The sequence below is a fragment of the Argopecten irradians genome, chromosome 1 (assembly GCF_041381155.1).
Source record: "Argopecten irradians isolate NY chromosome 1, Ai_NY, whole genome shotgun sequence".
In the NCBI taxonomy this organism is placed as follows: domain Eukaryota; kingdom Metazoa; phylum Mollusca; class Bivalvia; order Pectinida; family Pectinidae; genus Argopecten; species Argopecten irradians.
The window spans coordinates 11,452,779-11,472,903 of record NC_091134.1 but is presented as its reverse complement, the minus strand read 5'-3'; the positions used below and the strand labels follow the sequence as shown (position 1 = coordinate 11,472,903).

Below are 20,125 nucleotides of genomic sequence, written 5' to 3'. Positions count from 1 at the left end.
ATATCGAGGATGGCCTTTTTTGACACCTGTCATTATACTCATGAGCCTGACTGTCCGGATGTCTCCTTGACACCTGTCATTATATAACACAAGATGTTAATGTCGCCTCAACATATCCTAATATGATCCTGCCTGATGGTGTCTCCTTGACACCTGTCATTATACTATCCTAACTGTAGGTATTTTATGTCTTTATATAACTCTAATTTGTGTTTGCCTTGAAATCTGTCCTTACAGTATATGGCCTTGACTATTGGTGTTCACCTTGACAAAATTGGTGTCACCTTGACACAATTTGGTGTCACCTTGACTACAATTGGCGTCACCTTGGCACATGTCCTTATATAATCTTGACGATTGGTGTCTCCTTGACACAAGTCATTATACTCATGACCCTGGCTGTCGGTGTCCTTGACACATGCCATTATATGACCTTGACAATTAGTGTCTCCTTGACACATGCCATTATATGACCTTGACAATTAGTGTCTCCTTGACACATGCCATTATATGACCTTGACAATTAGTGTCTCCTTGACACATGCCATTTTACTCATGACCCTGGCTGTCGATGTCTCTTTGACACATGTCCTTATATGACCTTAACTATTGGCGTCCCTTTGACTCCTTATATGGCCCTGGATGTTAGTTAATACCAATATTTGCTTCAGCGAATTTTGAAATAAAATCAAAGTATAAACTTCATGAATTTACACCTTTTTTCCAGCATAATTTCGTAATGAACATTTAATCTCAATATTAAGCATATGTTATCGTAATGTATATATTATATAAGTATATAATTTCACTAAGTATTGTCTGAGTCATGTATATTCATGTACGACGCTGTTACTGATGACAGACATTTTTTGATTTGATAAAAACTTTATTTCACGTATAGCAGGATATTTCCCTGAGTCGACACACCAAACTACAATACACAGAGCATGTAATAAAAAAATCATCTTCAGGACAGAAAATGACATTTCCACATTTCCATTGTACTGATGTGATCTTGACCGTACACTTTGATAACAAAAGCCCAAATTAGTAGACTTCATCATGTTGTTGTCTTGGTTCTAATAGTATATGTATATATGCATATAACATATATGTATACCTCGCTATTGATAATGCTCAGAAAAGTTCTCATAAATTATTTCGGAGTTAAAGTAGCAAAATCTAATTAATTTGAGGTAGTTATACACTGCCCTGCGAAAGTTCTGTTACATATATGTTAATATTTGCTGACAATTTATCCCCGAGAAAACTCTCGAAAAAAACAATTCATTAATTACAGAGGATAAATAAGTTAATAAATAATATATACAAATGCCTGTATTAACAAGGTTTACATATTTCTGTACTTCATGTATTTTTGTAAAAAAAAATGCATGTGTAACAAAACTTTTGGAGGACAGTGTAGATTAAAGACATTTACCGTGTAACTTTATATACTAAATCATTCGACTCCGTTTTCCTCTCCGGGCTCAGAACCTTCCGTTGACTGTGTATATGTCATTAGAACGTTTGAAGCTTCCGGGTGGTGTTTGCGCGTGTGCCAGCCGAGTGCCGATCTCTGTCGACACCGATATTCACAGAAATCACACTGGAGAGGTTTCTCATCTCTGTGAAGCAGAAGGTGCACTTTTAGATTTCGTTCTGTCTGAAATTCTTCATCACATCCGGGCCATGAACAAGTATAACCTTTCACTGTGAATTGTCTGAATTGACCTCGGCCCTTCTTTTTACCCCCCTCTCCCCCGGGAGATGGAGGACCCTGTTTATTCGAATGCCATTTTTTCATGTGCAGCTTAATACGAAACTTAGAGTAGAACTTTTTCCGGCATTCCTCAACCGGACACCAGTAAACTTTAAGTTCGTGTGATTTTGGATTCGGTTGCGGCTGATCTTCTGAGTGTTTCCGTAAACTCATCAGTTTTGCTTTCTGCAGAGCATAGGTGCCCGGATGTTCGACCTTGATGTGTCGCTTTAACGTCCGTCCATCCCGGAACGTTTCCTGACAAACCTCACATGGAATAGGCGTGGAATGGTCGGAGATATCAGCCTCTGCTGACCGTTCACAATTGTCACATTGCAGACATTCTCGCGCTGAATCGGATGACATTTGTTCTTTGGTTAGGAATTTGTGACAGGTGGTGGAGCACGAAACGCACTTAATTTTCACTCGCGCATGCTTTTCCCAGTGTTCATTTTTCTTCTCTACGGGTATGATTTCATTGCAAACTTTACAATGAAATAACTTTGAAAACATATCATTGGAAAAATAATCACTATCTTCATTCGAACTATCGTCATTGTCAGGGACAGCCCCTAGACTCAATGTTTGTTCGCGGTTTAAGCGCGCCTCTTCATCATCACTGAAAACAAAGCGCCTCTGCGACGGGTCTTCATTCAAACAACCCTCTGACAGCGATCCATCAATATTGAATTGATTTGCTAACAAAGGATTATCAAAGCTACTGTCAATTTCTCCGTCGAATAGACGGGGTTCTTCGGAATTGCTCAAACTTCTTGGACATTGGTCTAGATCGTGTCCTTCCTCCATGTTGAGATCGGTTTGTCCAATCTCTGATGATGAGTGAAGTGCGTCCACATTTGATTCTCCGTACAACTGTGCTATAGTCTGGGAATCTGAAATTGGTACTTGGGAAGGCAACTGATCTGTGGTTTTCTTACCCAAACCGTCTATTTGATGATCAAACATTCCCATCATTCTACGTTTCGGAGGTCGACCCCGACGCTTCATACCAGTGACCACTGCTGTTCGTTTCTCCTTAGGTTTACCCGGTAAAGATCGAAGTCGAAATGATGTACAGATAAAACTGTCCGCCCCTGATTTTGATTTCAGAAGTTCTGTCGTTGTTTGACGTCGTCTCGGCTTCACATTTACCAATGCTTTTGAAGAAAGAATCATCTCTTGGTAGAGAGCCCCGTTGTCATTATTAGCAACACTGGTACTTGACAATGTTTTTAGTTCTGGCTGTATGGGCCGAGTTGGCTGTGAAGGTTTTGACAACAGGTCTGTTGAATGTTTTGGTGATGCTTGACTGGGAACGTCTGCATGCGACACAGTTCTATAACGCGGATCTGTCTCAAGTGTGTGTTTTTCCGGTGTCGGAACTTGTTGAATGGGTATCTGACCAGACAACACTGGAATTTGTTGCTGTAAATCGAACGTATGCTGCTGTACCTGTTCGATAGGGACAGTGTCAGTTGGCGCGGTTACTACAGCAGGAGAACTGTTGGGAAGGACGGATGATGACGTCATGGGGTTCAGTGTTGTGATTGACCCCGGTACGGCCGGATTAACCATATTATTCACATTCAAAACAATGGCCGCTGGTTGTTGGCATCCTGGAAAATTCTGGAAAATATTCGGAATCTGTTGCATGTCTAAGGCAGCTCGTTTGTTAGCCTCGGCTAACATCCGGGCTAAAACAGGAACCTTCGGAGGACGGCCTCGTTTCCGCACAGGTTTATTTACAGTTCCAAAGGTAGCATTTGGATACACCATCATCATTGGCTGTGTGGAAGTGGGCGTGGTTAAAGGGGAGGCCATCGGCGTAGTCACGGTCGACGTGAGAGTCCCACTCATCGCAGATGTATCAGCAGGGGACGAAGCGACGGTTGGCATGGTGAAGTTTGTGGCGGGAATAAAAACACCCGCTTGTGTGGACGGCATATTTGTTGTAGCAACAGGAAGTAGCATCAATGGCTGCTGAGCCTGCTGTTGTTGTTGCTGCTGTTGTTGCTTCTGTTGCTGTTGTAATAACTGTTGTTGGTGTAGCTGTTGCTGTAACTGTTGTTGTTTTAGAAGCAATTTCTGCTGCTGTTGACTGCTCTTCTCGCTATTGTCCGTTTTGGGTGTACGCGTCCGTCTACTCCAAGGTAATTTTAACACACTTGTATAGACACCATGGTGAGAAGTGTTTTCCGCTATCAGTTTCATTTGTCCTGATTTTTTGTTGAGATTCTTTGGGGACTTACCCGAGACTTTGGATGGTTTTTGAAATTCCTGCATTTGGTATTGAGCTGCTGCAGCAGCGTAATTCTCGGCGAACGCCATGTTTGATAGTTCTGTAGGCGTCATAACAGTCGGGAGGATGCCAGCAACCTGTGGAGGTGTTTGTTGGGCTGGGGGTAAAGTTTGCATCATTTCCTGTGTAGTTGGGATGGCTGCTATCGGTACTGGTGTTGAATCGGTTGGCATGACGACAGCACCGGATTCAGCGTTAGTGACACTGGCCATCTGGGTTGGTTCCTGAAACTGTATCGGACTGTGTACACTATTGGTGGTGGTATTCTGATCCTGTAAGTCACCAACTTGTATTTCTGGATGAAGCTTTGTACCTTTGATTGTAACAGATCCGTTTTGAAACTGGACTTCCCGGTAGTTGTTATCTAATGGAAAATCCTTTTCCGACTGGACGCTTGCGCTTGACCTGGGCTCCGGAGATTCCATACCCGTGTTTTCCGTTTGATCGACTTGCATAGCTGGATGCATCACCGTCGGAACCTTCATTGAGGTTCCCGGAACAGCTGAAGGATACTCGGCTCCCAGACCAGAACCGAAAAATGGATACAAGATAACACCGGGACTTCCAGTTCCAAAATAAGGTTGCGGTTTCTGAGTCTCAATGTTTGTTGGGAAAAGAGTTGACCCCTGGCGAACATTGACCTGTGGTGAGGAGTCATGGGTCAGTGATGCCGAGACGCAGAGTTCTCGATATTTGTCATCTTTTTCTGTTTTTATGGTGGACAGATCTAGTGGTTCATTGGCGTCAGACTGATAAGGAAGCCCAGTGTCACATTTAGTGACGTCAGCTGACTCTGTTTTATAATACTCGGAAAGACTGGACACGTCTTGCCCTTGTTCCATTCCGGGGGACTTCCGGTTGTCGCTGCCACTAGCGCAATCGGCATCGGATTCGGTACCACTGCAACAAGTAACCGTAACAGGTGAGATTGTGGGAAAGAAGAGCATTATGTCAAGAAATACATTTAGTGATTCTACAAACTAAATCATCGTTAGTATCAATAGTATTTAATAGGGCTATTTTAATTTATTGATTTATGATTTCATCATTCACGTGCGCATGTGCTCACTTAAGAAACATCTAGTTTTCACTCTGAGCGCTAAATCATGACAAACGATATATCTAGCATATATATTAACGTTGAAAAAATGAATTCCGGCCCTAAAAAGGATATCAAATCAATAAGAATTACAAAGTATTACGTTAAAATTTAGGCTTTAAGCAAATCAGTTTATCATTGTGAATAAACACTCCGTACTAACGTCGATATCAATGGTCATATGACTAACCTGGTGTATTCTTTCAACAGTTTTCTCATCAGCTCAGTCGTATCGAGGTGTGTGGCACTCTTTAAGGCCTGAAAATCCTTAAATATGTCATCCGGGATGGCAATATTCTGATTAGAAGAATCAAGTAAGACATTGATTGACGATTGGCTGGAGCCATCCGTGGACGCCGCTGGAGACATCTGAATAGTCGAGGGACTTTCATTAGACTTTAGAATTTGTTCCACTGTTCCTGGGTGCTGTGATGATTCTTTTTCAGCAGATAAAAGTTCCTGAAAAAACAATATGATTATGGTAAGCTTATTGTTAACAAGTTTAAATGTAAGTTATGGTTTCATGTATAGATTGATTATAGGTACAAAGAGAGCAGAATGGCACTCTTGTTATGGATACGTTTCAAAGCGTGACGTGCCAAAATAACAAAAGTGTATCACAAAAGAACGAGAGTGTATCCCAGGTAATGTCAAAATGACCAGAGTGTATCCCAGGTATATTCGTGTTGTGTCTTCTTGTATAGTGGAACTGTTGCCCTGTTTATAGTGCTATATCGTTGAAGCATGCCGCCTACGACACCAAGCAACAAATACCACAGTCTCCCAAAACACGCACCTCGCACACATACACGCAACACATGGCATACATGGGAGGCCGTCATTACATGACCCTGGCTGTTAATAGGACGTTAATTAATCAAACAAACAAAGAATCACAGGTAATGTCAAATAACGAGAGTGCATCCCAGGTAATGTCAAAATGACCAGAATGCATCCCAGGTAATGTCAAAATTACCAAAGTCTATCTCGAGTTATCAACACAAAACGGGCCAGAGTAAGCTGATATCAGCTTACAATTGACCTCTACGAAGAGGTATCAGGTACATGTATCAGGTAATGTCAAATAACGAGAGTGTATCTCAGGTATTGTCAAATAACAAGAGTGTATCTCAGGTAATGTCAAAATGACAAGAATGTATCTCAGGTAATGTCAAAATAACAAGAATGTATCTCAGGTAATGTCAAATAACAAGAATGTATCTCAGGTAATGTCAAATAACAAGAATGTATCTCAGGTAATGTCAAAATAACAAGAATGTATCTCAGGTAATGTCAAATAACAAGAATGTATCTCAGGTAATGTCAAATAACAAGAATGTATCTCAGGTAATGTCAAATAACAAGAGTGTATCTCAGGTAATGTCAAATAACAAGAATGTATCCCAGGTAATGTCAAATAACAAGAATGTATCTCAGGTAATGTCAAATAACAAGAATGTATCCCAGTTAATGTCAAAATAACAAGAATGTATCTCAGGTAATGTCAAATAACAAGAATGTATCTCAGGTAATGTCAAAATAACAAGAATGTATCTCAGGTAATGTCAAATAACAAGAATGTATCTCAGGTAATGTCAAAATAACAAGAATGTATCTCAGGTAATGTCAAAATAACAAGAATGTATCTCAGGTAATGTCAAAATAACAAGAATGTATCTCAGGTAATGTCAAATAACAAGAATGTATCTCAGGTAATGTCAAATAACAAGAATGTATCTCAGGTAATGTCAAATAACAAGAATGTATCTCAGGTAATGTCAAATAACAAGAATGTATCCCATGTAATGTCAAATAACAAGAATGTATCCCAGTTTGTGTCAAAATAACAAGAATGTATCTCAGGTAATGTCAAATAACAAGAATGTATCCCAGTTTGTGTCAAAATAACAAGAATGTATCTCAGGTAATGTCAAATAACAAGAGTGTATCTCAGGTAATGTCAAATAACAAGAGTGTATCCCAGGTAATGTCAAATAACAAGAGTGTATCTCAGGTAATGTCAAATAACAAGAATGTATCCCAGTTAATGTCAAAATAACAAGAATGTATCTCAGGTAATGTCAAATAACAAGAATGTATCTCAGGTAATGTCAAATAACAAGAATGTATCCCAGTTTGTGTCAAAATAACAAGAATGTATCTCAGGTAATGTCAAATAACAAGAATGTATCCCAGGTAATGTCAAATAACAAGAATGTATCCCAGTTTGTGTCAAAATAACAAGAATGTATCTCAGGTAATGTCAAATAACAAGAATGTATCCCATGTAATGTCAAAATAACAAGAATGTATCTCAGGTAATGTCAAATAACAAGAATGTATCCCATGTAATGTCAAAATAACAAGAATGTATCTCAGGTAATGTCAAATAACAAGAATGTATCTCAGGTAATGTCAAAATAACAAGAATGTATCTCAGGTAATGTCAAATAACAAGAATGTATCTCAGGTAATGTCAAAATGACAAGAATGTATCTCAGGTAATGTCAAATAACAAGAATGTATCTCAGGTAATGTCAAAATGACAAGAATGTATCCCAGGTAATGTCAAAATAACAAGAGTGTATCTCAGGTAATGTCAAAATAACAAGAGTGTATCTCAGGTAATGTCAAATAACAAGAATGTATCTCAGGTAATGTCAAAATAACAAGAATGTATCTCAGGTAATGTCAAATAACAAGAGTGTATCTCAGGTAATGTCAAAATGACAAGAATGTATCTCAGGTAATGTCAAATTACAAGAGTGTATCTCAGGTAATGTCAAATAACAAGAGTGTATCTCAGGTAATGTCAAATAACAAGAGTGTATCCCAGGTAATGTCAAATAACAAGAGTGTATCTCAGGTAATGTCAAATAACAAGAGTGTATCCCAGGTAATGTCAAATAACAAGAGTGTATCTCAGGTAATGTCAAATAACAAGAATGTATCTCAGGTAATGTCAAAATGACAAGAATGTATCTCAGGTAATGTCAAATTACAAGAGTGTATCTCAGGTAATGTCAAATAACAAGAGTGTATCTCAGGTAATGTCAAATAACAAGAATGTATCTCAGGTAATGTCAAATAACAAGAGTGTATCTCAGGTAATGTCAAATAACAAGAGTGTATCTCAGGTAATGTCAAATAACAAGAGTGTATCTCAGGTAGTGTCAAATAACAAGAGTGTATCTCAGGTAATGTCAAATAACAAGAGTGTATCTCAGGTAATGTCAAATAACAAGAGTGTATCTCAGGTAATGTCAAATAACAAGAGTGTATCTCAGGTAATGTCAATATAACAAGAGTGTATCTCAGGTAATGTCAAATAACAAGAGTGTATCTCAGGTAATGTCAAATAACAAGAGTGTATCTCAGGTAATGTCAAATAACAAGAGTGTATCTCAGGTAATGTCAAATAACAAGAGTGTATCTCAGGTAATGTCAAATAACAAGAGTGTATCTCAGGTAATGTCAAATAACAAGAGTTTATCTCAGGTAATGTCAAAATAACAAGAGTGTATCCCAGGTAATGTCAAAATAACAAGAGTGTATCTCAGGTAATGTCAAATAACAAGAGTGTATCTCAGGTAATGTCAAATAACAAGAGTGTATCTCAGGTAATGTCAAATAACAAGAGTGTATCTCAGGTAATGTCAAATAACAAGAGTGTATCTCAGGTAATGTCAAATAACAAGAGTGTATCTCAGGTAATGTCAAATAACAAGAGAGTGTATCTCAGGTAATGTCAAATAACAAGAGTGTATCTCAGGTAATGTCAAATAACAAGAGTGTATCTCAGGTAATGTCAAATAACAAGAGTGTATCTCAGGTAATGTCAAATAACAAGAGTGTATCTCAGGTAATGTCAAATAACAAGATGTATCAAATGTCAAATAACAAGAATGTATCTCAGGTAATGTCAAATAACAAGAATGTATCTCAGGTAATGTCAAATAACAAGAATGTATCCAGGTAATGTCAAATAACAAGAATGTATCTCAGGTAATGTCAAATAACAAGAATGTATCTCAGGTAATGTCAAATAACAAGAATGTATCTCAGGTAATGTCAAATAACAAGAATGTATCTCAGGTAATGTCAAAATACAAGAATGTATCTCAGGTAATGTCAAATAACAAGAGTGTATCTCAGGTAATGTCAAATAACAAGAATGTATCTCAGGTAATGTCAAATACAAGAGTAGGAATGTCAAATACAAGAGTGTATCTCAGGTAATGTCAATACAAGAGTGTATCTCAGTAATGTCAAATAACAAGAGTGTATCTCAGGTAATGTCAAATAACAAAGTGTATCCCAGGTAATGTCAAATAACAAGAGTGTATCTCAGGTAATGTCAAATAACAAGAATGTATCCCAGGTAGTGTCAAAATAACAAGAGTGTATCTCAGGTAGTTTCAAAATAACAAGAGTGTATCTCAGGTAATGTCAAATAACAAGAGTGTATCCCAGGTAATGTCAAATAACAAGAGTGTATCCCAGGTAATGTCAAATAACAAGAGTTTATCTCAGGTAATGTCAAAATAACAAGAGTGTATCCCAGGTAATGTCAAAATAACAAGAGTGTATCCCAGGTAATGTCAAATAACAAGAGTTTATCTCAGGTAATGTCAAAATAACAAGAGTGTATCCCAGGTAATGTCAAAATGACAAGAATGTATCTCAGGTAATGTCAAATAACAAGAGTGTATCTCAGGTAATGTCAAATAACAAGAGTGTATCTCAGGTAATGTCAAATAACAAGAATGTATCCCAGGTAGTGTCAAAATAACAAAAGCGTATCAGAGGTAATGTCAATCAATAAGAGTGTATCCCAAATGATGTCAAAATGACCAAAGTGTCACAACTTGTAATGTAGACGCAGAACATCTAGTCCTGTTTTATACAAAATGATAAACCGTGGCATTAGTCCAAATATACAGAAATCCCTCCCAAGTAGGAATGATTCAAAATGTCTTTGTCTTACAGATAACAATAGCAATGTTGTAGTTGATATAATCCAACGGTTTCTGATACAGTGGCCCACATCCGATTATTTTTTGAATACAGAAACTGTCACGTTATAATGCGAAACTTTTGAAACGATTATTTGATTCGCATATAGGTGTTATACACCCCGATTTACATAATCGAAAGTCTTTATTTTATACTTTATCAGGGCAGTATAAGACCATGGCCATAAGACACTACCCTGAAGAACTCAATGTTTTGGATAGTGGAATTTCAAATTCCAACACTAATATTAAACTGATGTTTCTAAAAATGATCTAAAATATTAAAGTATTCTAAAATAAACATGAAAACTATGCTGATGCACCTGAGTACGGGAGTATATTGTAGCTTAACGCCTGAAAGTTATTAAAAGCAAATCAACTGTAGAAAAGCGGTATCTAAATCAATTGGAATTTACAAGATGGAAAGACTTTTCAGATTTAAACGAAGTTTCAATATTTATTTTGAGTGAACTGCAGCATGACAAAGTTCTTGCTCGTCCATATTAAATGTGGCTTCCGGAATCAAAATGTGGCTTCCGAGAGTTCAAACAATGTAATTTCGAAAGCTTCGCGTAATAACACAGAAGAAGAAAATAAATAAAAATAGCGTAATAACGCGATAGTTTTTTTTATCAAAATGAGACCAATCGGCTTTCGTATATATCAGAAACCATCGGAGTATAGTTGATGGTATTAGTACAGGAATTAGTGTCTTGCCCTAGACGAGACAGTATTACACGTGTAGGTATGAGAGTACATACTACGTACTATCTATATCTATAAAGTCGTAGTATCATAGCATTAAAACAAATCACAATATAGCAATGTGTATTACCGAAGATTAAAACATAAAGGCAGTATAGCGATATAACTAATATGTTGTATGTAAGGCTTAAGTGGGCACTGGAGAATGGTTGGCTACATTACGTATATTTCAGTGAAGTTTTTTTCTATTTACAGTGTATAACTCCGGCTCCCCGGATTACAGGCTGTGTTGTAGTTAAGGAGCTAGCGTCGTGTGGGGTCGTGATACTATTCCCTACTCTAACAACACCATATATAGTGCTTGATACCGGAGTAGCATACGTCATAAAAAGTTTGCAGTGGCGAGGCTCCTTATATCAGTGTGTGTCAGCCCACGTGTAGTGCAGCTAGCTAGATATACATGTAAATACACGAGACAATTAACTTATCTTCATACTGGGCTGGAGGCTTCAATTAATGTGGAGTCATTATAAATTTCCAAGTCTTATATAATACCTATAAACTGGCAAACATTAATAAATATATAAGTTTTTTTTAGAATAAAACACGGAAGACAAAAGTACAGGTGATGTTTACAATGAATCAAGAAGTTTCAGCAATATCATGGTATTGTTTAGCTTTATTTCTAGTTCTGATAATACATGACTAGTTGATATATAACTTGTGGGCACCAGACGGTGATATATTAGATCTGAATAGCTTAAAACATGCGCCACCGCCGACAGAGCATAAACGATACTCATCATTCGAACTATAATTGGTGTTTACTCGTGTAAATACTTGTTTTGCTTTTGGTGAATGCCAATCTGTATTTCATTGCATGTAGTACATATTATATTGCCAAGGACATTTCTCGGGACACCATTAATTGTTTTTAAATATTTTGTATCTTGTAGTAAAATAAGAAGCTCAAACTTTTCAATGGGTGTAATGGTGTAAAGCAAGTAACTTACATTACTGAAGAAAAATACTAATCCGTCTGCTGCTGTTTTTGATAAAAAAATTACCATTCGTCTGCAGTGTAACATCTATAAATACATTATTTTACCTATAATATCTAAGCATACATTATGTACAATCATTGTAGGTGGCTGATGTGTGCCATTTCGTTATTTCTTTATTTCGCCTCACAAACGCGATAACCATCGCTTTTTGGCAGCGCCTTAACGAAATAACGAAATTATTTAAGTTGCTAATTAGCGACGCGAAATATTTCGCCCCACTGTTTATCGTTTTTCACTCCGCTAATCCTTGAAAAGAATTTGTCAACCCAGAGGTAACTCTAATCGTCTGAAGTTTCCAAAACTCGATTGAGGATATATATAGGTCTATATTTTTTTGTCATTTTTTGTTGAAAAGGTCTGCTATCGTCTTAGTGACGGTGTAACGTTGAAAATGGACCTCCGTTGAAAATTGACCTCGGGTCAGTTTTCAACGTTGAAAACGGACCCCGAATGCCGTTGAAAATTGAACATGCCGTTGAAAATTGACGGTGTCTAGGGTCAATTCTCAACGGCAGGTCTGTTGAAAAATGACCGTTGAAAAATGACCTTGGCAAACTATCAACGGATGGTCTGTTGAAATATGACCCTAGTACATTCACATATATAACTGTTGCACAAACCAGAAAAATATATACATAGAGATAGGCAGAAGTACCTCTCTATGTCCCTAGAGGCCTTTAGATAAACTCTTAAATAGTTAAATACAGCAGAATAACTTTGATATGTTATAAAAGTTAAGTAATTTTAAGATGGGTTGAGTACGATTTCGGAAAGAAAAAACAATATTTTAGCTTATATATTAATAAAACAAAATGCACTTCCGGTTTTGAATGCCTGATTTTCGAAAAACCAGGTAAAATTGCCCATTTTCATACTTTCAAAAATCATATTAAATAACATCAATTGGGAAAACTGATCACATCAAACCATGATATAATGTTTAAACTTTGTGTTGATGCAAAAGTATCATGTTTAAAAGAATACACTTAAATGTAGTTAGCCAAGGGAAAATGCCTATAAACTGGAGGTCCCTCTGCCTGTCAACATAGACAAAGAAGGAGTTTCCAATCTCTATGTATATATGTTTCTGCACAAAAATAATTCTCGAATTCTGTTATCGCCATTCCTAATATAAGCGACCCTTCTGTGATGGTATTTAAATTACGTAATCACCTCGATTTGAATTGAAATTTGGTATTGTTATTATCGTATCAAATACCTCATTTAAATATTTTGTATGTTTATTATGGAGAATACAAAACTTTATTTTTTTCTATAGTTATTTTGTTCACCCGTGTAGATAATGTTAATTTAATTGTTCTCAGACTGAGGAATTGCTATATTACACTGAGGTAACGTAGTAAATAAAAAGGAATTGTTATGTGGTGTTCACTTCCGAGTACCAGTGGATAGTGTTACAAAACTATAATTATGGGATATTATTAATTTGTTTCTTAATGATTTTTTATGATTATATTTTCGACGATTTAACGTTTGTCAGATATTCAGTAATTTTTAATATATATTTATTCCCTGCAATACAAGAATGCATGTTTTATATATATATTTTATGTTGTGTTCTGCGTATGGTTGTGTTTTGTTGTTTTGTGGTTGTGTGTTTTTGTGTTGTGTGTTGTTTGTTTGTGGTATTGTTGTGTGTTGTTTTGTTGTTGTGTGATGTTGTGTTGTTATGTTATGTGGTGTTGTGTTGTTATGTGTGATTGTGTCATGTTATTGTGTTGTGTGTCATTGGTGTGTTGCTGTGTGGCTGTGTTTTGTGTTGTGTTGTTGTGTGTTGTGTTGTTGTTCCGTGTTTGTGTAAAGTGTTGTTACGTGATGTTTTTGTGATGTGTTGTTGCGTTATGTTGTGTACTGTTGTGTTGTTGTCTGGTTATGTGTTGCTGTGTATTGTTGTGTTGTTAGGTGTTGTTGTATTGTGGTTGTGTTGTGTGTTGTTGTGTTGTGTTGTTGTATGATGTTTTGTTGTGTGATGTTTGTGTTGTGTTATGTTGTGTGATGTTGTGTTGTGTTGTGTGTTGTTTGTAGAGTGTTATTGTGTTGTTTATGGGTGGTGTTGTATTGTTGTTGCGTGGTTGTGTGTTGTGGTTGTGTTGTGTGTTGTGTTATTTGTTGTTGTGTGATGTTTAGTTGTTATGTTGTGATGTGTTGTGAGGTGTGTTGTGTTTTTGTGGTGTTGTGTGTTGTTGTTGAGTGGTGTTGTGTTGTTGTTGCGTGTTTGCGTGATTTGTATTTGTGTGCTGTTGTGTGATGTTGTGTTGTGTAATGTTGTGTTGTGTGATGTTGTGTTGTATGATGTTGTGTTGTGTGATGTTGTGTTGTGTAGTGTTGTTGTTGGATGTTGTTGTATTGTTGTTGCGTGGTTGTGTGTTGTGGTGTTGTTGTGTTGTGTGTTGTGTGATGTTTTGTTGTAATGTTGTGTCGTATTGTTGTGTAATGCTGTCTTGTGTTGTGTGTTTTGTGATGTTGTGTTTAGTGTGATGCGTTGTTGTGTTGTGTGATGTTATGTTGTTTGATGTTTTATTGTGTGATGTTGTGTTATTTTGTTGTGTTTTGTTGTGTGATGTGATGTGTTGTTGTGTGGTGTTGTGTTGTGTAGTGTTGTTGTGTTGTTGGTGTGTTGCTGTGCTGTGTGATGCTGTGTGGTTTTGTGGTGTTGTGGTGTCGTGTTGTGTTGTTGTGTAAAAACGAGTTCTTATGGGGTCACTTTTCAACGGGGTCTATTTTCAACGGGTCGGTGTAAAAAGTGCGCAGAAAGTTCAGTTTTCAACGGTTTTCGGGGTCATTTTTCAACGTTGGAAAATGACCCGAGGTCAGTTTTCAACGGGGGTCCATTTTCAACGTTACAACGGCACTTTTTATAGTTGTGTTGAATATTTTTGAAAGGAAAATTATCACCGTTTCCAACAGTAGTAACCTATTTTACTCACAAGAAATATGATTGTTTAGCAGCTAAATCCACAATGGATATTTTTTTTTTGTGTCAGGAAGGTTTCCATCCTTCTCTTTTATATAGTACCGCATAGAATAGGATTTTACCGATTTCTGATCTAGACCCCTAAATAGTCTAGAAATGGTCTTTGGTCACTCTGGTATGTCCAAAGATATTTTATTTTTTTATTTTTCCTAGATCCCTTGTTTTGAAGACGTCTATCGAATGGAACGTTGTTAGAATCTTCGTATAATAATAATAAAGTCTTTATATATATACTTGATAACAAAATAAGTCAAAAAGTCAAAAAAATGAGTCAAAAAGTTTTGGTCAAGTATATACATAAAAATGTACAGTGTTTACAAATACATCTGGATGATCTGGGATAAAATGGCCAAGAATACGCAGAACATCTTAGATGGGATGTTTAGGTACTGTAATCAAAATATGCACTTTCAATTTTCGAATATGTCAGAATATCAAAGATTATCTGAACATATCGGAATGATTTAAATTATGTATATTTCCGTCAATTTTTTGGATAATTGCTTTTCCGTAAGAAGCAATTTTCTAAAGGTATTAAATGAGCAAATTGTGAAATGTGGTTGAATATATTTTTTATCTTACGGACATTATGCCATTGCTGTAACTGCTTGAGAGTCACTCTATATAAGGAATGATTATGAACATGACTATGTTTATGTTCTTTAATAACTAATTTATCTCTGTTGGACTACCTTTATCTACCTTTCCGGAGAAAAGCATTAAAGGCCCAATACCTTTCCGAAAAGGCTTTTAATTTTTAAAATAGAAATGTAAAACGAGATTGATAATTTTGTAGAGTCGCAAAAGTTATCAACTTACCGGTAATGCTACACTTATCATCACCTTCTGAACAATTTAATTTAAATAAATAAAATGTTAATTTTCATAACGCGGGTCGTCTTATGTTTCCCGCCGTCGTCCTAAATGCCGCGCGGTAGTTGACTATCACTGCCCCAGAAGGCAAAATAGTGAAATGAAACTCAACTGTCATCATATATAACGCAGGATATCTTGCATAAGCTTCATGTTATAACCTCATCTTAGGCCATCGATATATATTTTCTTATGTTATCTATGATTTTTAGAAACCTTTAAATTTTGCTCCGGAAAGGTAGTGGGCCTTTAAGGTTTCTTAAAAACATTAAAGATGCTCCACCGCTGACAAATGGTATTTTTTCACTATCAAAAACAGGAGCAGACGATTTAGTATTTTTCTTCAGGTACAAAAATTACTTTCTTTACACCATTAAATTAAAAAATATAAAAAATAATTAATTGCATCCCGAAAAAATCCGGTGGCACTATATCCTATATGGAATGAAGTACTGATTGCCCATGCACCAAAGGCAAAATGAATTATTTTATATTATTTTTTGTGTTAATTAGCCATATATATACATGTTTAAACACCAATTATTGTTCAAATGATGAATATCAATTATGTTCTGTCGGCGGTGGAGCATCTTTAATAACATCAGAAAATACATCGATGGCCTAAGATGAGGTTACAACACCTAACATATGCAAGATTTCCTACGTGATATATGATAACAGTGGAGAGTCATTTCGGTGTTTTGCCGTCTGGCGCAGTGATAATCAACTGCCGCGCGGTAGTTTGGACGACGGCGGGAAACATAAGACGACCCGCGTTATAAAAATTGAAATTTTATCCATTTTGATAAAATACGTTTAGTGTCAACGGTTTAAAACTCTACAAAATCATCGATCTCGTTATACATCCCCATTTTAAAAATTAAAATCCGTTTTGGAAAGATAGCGGGCCTTTAACTCTTTATTTTGCAGAAAATAAAGGAAATGATAATAATAGGGCTAGTATTTATATATTTGCTAGGGGAATGTTGTTACTAGAGAACATCTACACCGAGACAACCATTGATGTGATGAGTGTAGTTTGTGAGATTTCACTGATCGTACTAGTGTTTTACGGTAACCATGGTAACGGTAGAGGCGGGGACATCCCGTTTATAGTCTATCTATACATAGTATATACGTTTAGACATACATTTTTTGCGTAAACATCGCATTTCAGTATTTTCATTTTTTACGCAAACATCGCGTTCCAGTATTATTTTACATTTTTTACGTAAACATCGCGTTTCAGTATTATTTTATGGTTTGATAAAACCAATTAAATAATATTTATCATTTGAATAATAACTGAAAGTTTCTGTCAAATAAACACGAAAATACATATAAAATAATTTGTTTTGATTTTGTTTTCGGCACAATCAGTACTTCATTCCGTATAGAACGTAGTGGCATGGATTTTCGGTATGCAATTAATTATTTTAAATCTTTAACATTAAAGAAAAATAAGAAACTCAAACTTTTCAATGTCAGAATGAGATGATAAAATAACTAATATTGCAAAGTAAGTAACTTTTGTAACCGAAGAAAAATCCTAATTCGTCTGCTCCAGTATATGATAGATAAGGCTACCGTTCGTCGGCGGGGTAGCATCTCTATATCTATATATATATATACATTCAAAACCGAAAGTGATCACCAAAACATTATTTTCATTCCAAAACTTGTGCCCTGAAAATTACCAATATTTTATATACCAAAGCTATTTTCCGTATGTCGGAAAAAAAACCCGAAGGTTGCTTCTACCGAACATGAAAATGGCTGGAGTTCCCAATCTTTCTAATGCAATATGTTTCTGGCCTTTTTATTTTATATCATAAGCTTTCTTACAGGGCAGGCATGTAATATTAACCAAATTATTTGAGTGTCGTTCGTTATTTCCTCCCCATGGTTCTCGTCCCTCTAATATACACTTATATAAGTCATGTGGAAGTACAATTGAAAACAATCGGGGATAGAGCGATGTGTGTAGGAGTCTGCGCTGACCCCCTCCCTGGGTCAAACTGACCACTACGGACAGCACACGGTATAATACCAGGTCTACAATATCCCCAACTGTTCTCCATGGGGTTCTTTCTCAATTACTGACAGGCCTCGGTCAACATTGGCCTCCACTTCCATGTGTTGGCCGGATGGAGCGTGGGGGAGGGGCACACTGGGCACGCACTTGGACGTGGGGAGGGGTCCACTTATATATAATTACCACACACTGGAGCGCGGGGAGGGATACACTTATAGCATGCTTTTATGTGTTGTAGACACAGTAAACTCTGCGAAAGAATATCATATTTCATCATATACAATCGTCAAGGTACGTTAAACTTAAAATGTTACTTTGACAATCGGTCTATGGTGATGATAACAGACCGTTAATTAACCCGACAAAACACTTTAAACACAAAGGAGGAAAACAAATGAAAAATCGGGTATTGAATGTATGGTCCAGAGGACAATATTGCGGACCTAGGTCTGACTAATAACGCCATCTGTATTAGGGACATGGCGTCCAGTTATATGCAAATATATTAAGTGCATGTATACATGCAGTTTCTGATCAGCTTGCAATCATTCCCAACAGATTACTATGGATACTTAGGCTTCTGTATCTTAATCGTATTTGGCCAGCCCAAGGTTTAAAGGCTATCAATAAGGTTTAAAGGCTATCAATTTAAAGTTCCAAAAAGTGTATGATTGAATAAAAATGAATACATCTTTTTCGGATCAATAATATTTTTAGTATTTCGTTTCATGTTTTTAAATGAAAGAAATTGTTCTTTGATTTGGTATCATGACAGCATGTTACTTATGCATTGTACAATTAGTCGATAGTGAAAATGTCACCACAATAAACTGATGTAAAGAATCTATTGATGTATACCTGCCATGTCTAATAGCCTTCCCTTATCCTTGATAAACAATATTGTCCCTTTATAGAAATGACCCTGTGTCTTATTTGACAAGGACTTCGAACTTTTTTAGCCCATCTTGGCAGGGAACTATACCATTTTTATCTCTATATCAGACAGGGACTTTCACATTTTCCTCTCTTTAAAAACTTTTGCACTACTGCTATTCGGCGGATCTTGTGATATTTACATAAAATATGTTATTTCTTCAATGACCAATCACTATATATATTACATAAGTCAATATCAGTAATTGTAGTAATTAGTACATTGTACATGCAGAATACATAAAATACATCAATAAAATCAAAGTGTATGCGTTTAAATCTGAATTGACGTTATACGATAACTGAAGTATAAATGTACATCGTTCCAAACTGTTTACGTTACATGTGCGAGCAGTGCACGAGCTGTGACGTCACAGAACACAGTATTTTGTACATATGTACTACGATACGCGAAGATACATAGTAGATACTCAGTATACGTACGTATTCTCGTGTTTTCGCCGCTAACACTCTATCCACAACATTCCCGATCCTCTTCTGTTTATTCATGGGGTGGGCATTTTTCCTCCGATGTGACATGACGCAATTTGTTATAAACAATATATGAAATCACACACAAATAGAAAGCTCCATTAACTCCTCCAAGGAAAACACAATATCAACAAAATCCCCTATTCCATGGCGTATACACGTTAAATCCTTTATACTTACTTTGAGGTAGCTCCACTTCCAAGATGATCAGCTGATCAACAAGCAAGTGTTACCAGATCTTTTCAAAAGTCTCCAAATGTTTGTGAGAGACGTGCCTAGCAGACTGTCTGTAGTAAAACTGAAACACATCTTGCCAAATTTGTGTAAAATCAGGGGTTGTGCAGATAAAACGCAGATTTTGTGGGTTGTGTCTGCCATATATGGAGGCGTTCGGTTAGTCAGAACGGGGATCGGTTTTCACTGAGGCAGGGGGTCGTACATTGGTAGGGACTGCCAAAAATACACAGAGCTGGCTTCAGCGGCTGACTCGCCCTATAAGGAAACTGGAATTCGGTTGCTAGGGAATGACTCTCTCAAGATTATTTGCCCGGCCCTTCTAGATTTGGCAGATGAGCGTTAGCCGACTCTATGAGACCTTGTACCGATATGCAAAGTGTGGTTTCAGAAGGGGTAAGGCGGATATAATAACAACTCGCTATATATACATAAAATGTTTGTAAGTCGTGCGCTCGTGGGACGCTCGTGCTGTACACTTAAGCCGAGTTATAAATAGAACACAGGATACCAAACCAATATATATATATATATATAATGAAAACCCTCCATACAATCCAGGATAAAGATTGATAGACATTGTAAAAACTGAATGCGCGCGCGATGACTGTTCCTGTAC

General features: G+C 36.7%; 1 protein-coding gene across 1 annotated transcript; it reads right to left on the bottom strand.

The window, feature by feature from the left end:
- Positions 1–1,384: 1,384 nt before the first annotated feature.
- LOC138317590 (uncharacterized) lies at positions 1,385–19,878 on the bottom strand. The gene is made up of 3 exons (XM_069259370.1): positions 19,225–19,878; positions 5,351–5,619; positions 1,385–4,961 (listed from the first exon to the last, which is right to left on the bottom strand). Exons 1-3 carry the CDS (start codon positions 19,318–19,320, stop codon positions 1,463–1,465), a joined length of 3,864 nt encoding a protein of 1,287 aa, XP_069115471.1. The 5' UTR covers positions 19,321–19,878; the 3' UTR covers positions 1,385–1,462.
- Between the last annotated feature and the right edge of the window lie 247 nt (positions 19,879–20,125).

Bases quoted from the DNA above. Each gene is read 5' to 3' on its own strand.
- LOC138317590 (XM_069259370.1), bottom strand. From the start codon at position 19,320: ATGTCACATCGGAGGAAAAATGCCCACCCCATGAATAAACAGAAGAGG. The intron at 5,620-19,224 runs GTACGTATACTG...TTGTTTTTTCAG, and splicing joins CGGCGAAAACACGAGAATAC to GAACTTTTATCTGCTGAAAA. The intron at 4,962-5,350 runs GTTAGTCATATG...TACTTGTTGCAG, and splicing joins CTGTTGAAAGAATACACCAG to TGGTACCGAATCCGATGCCG.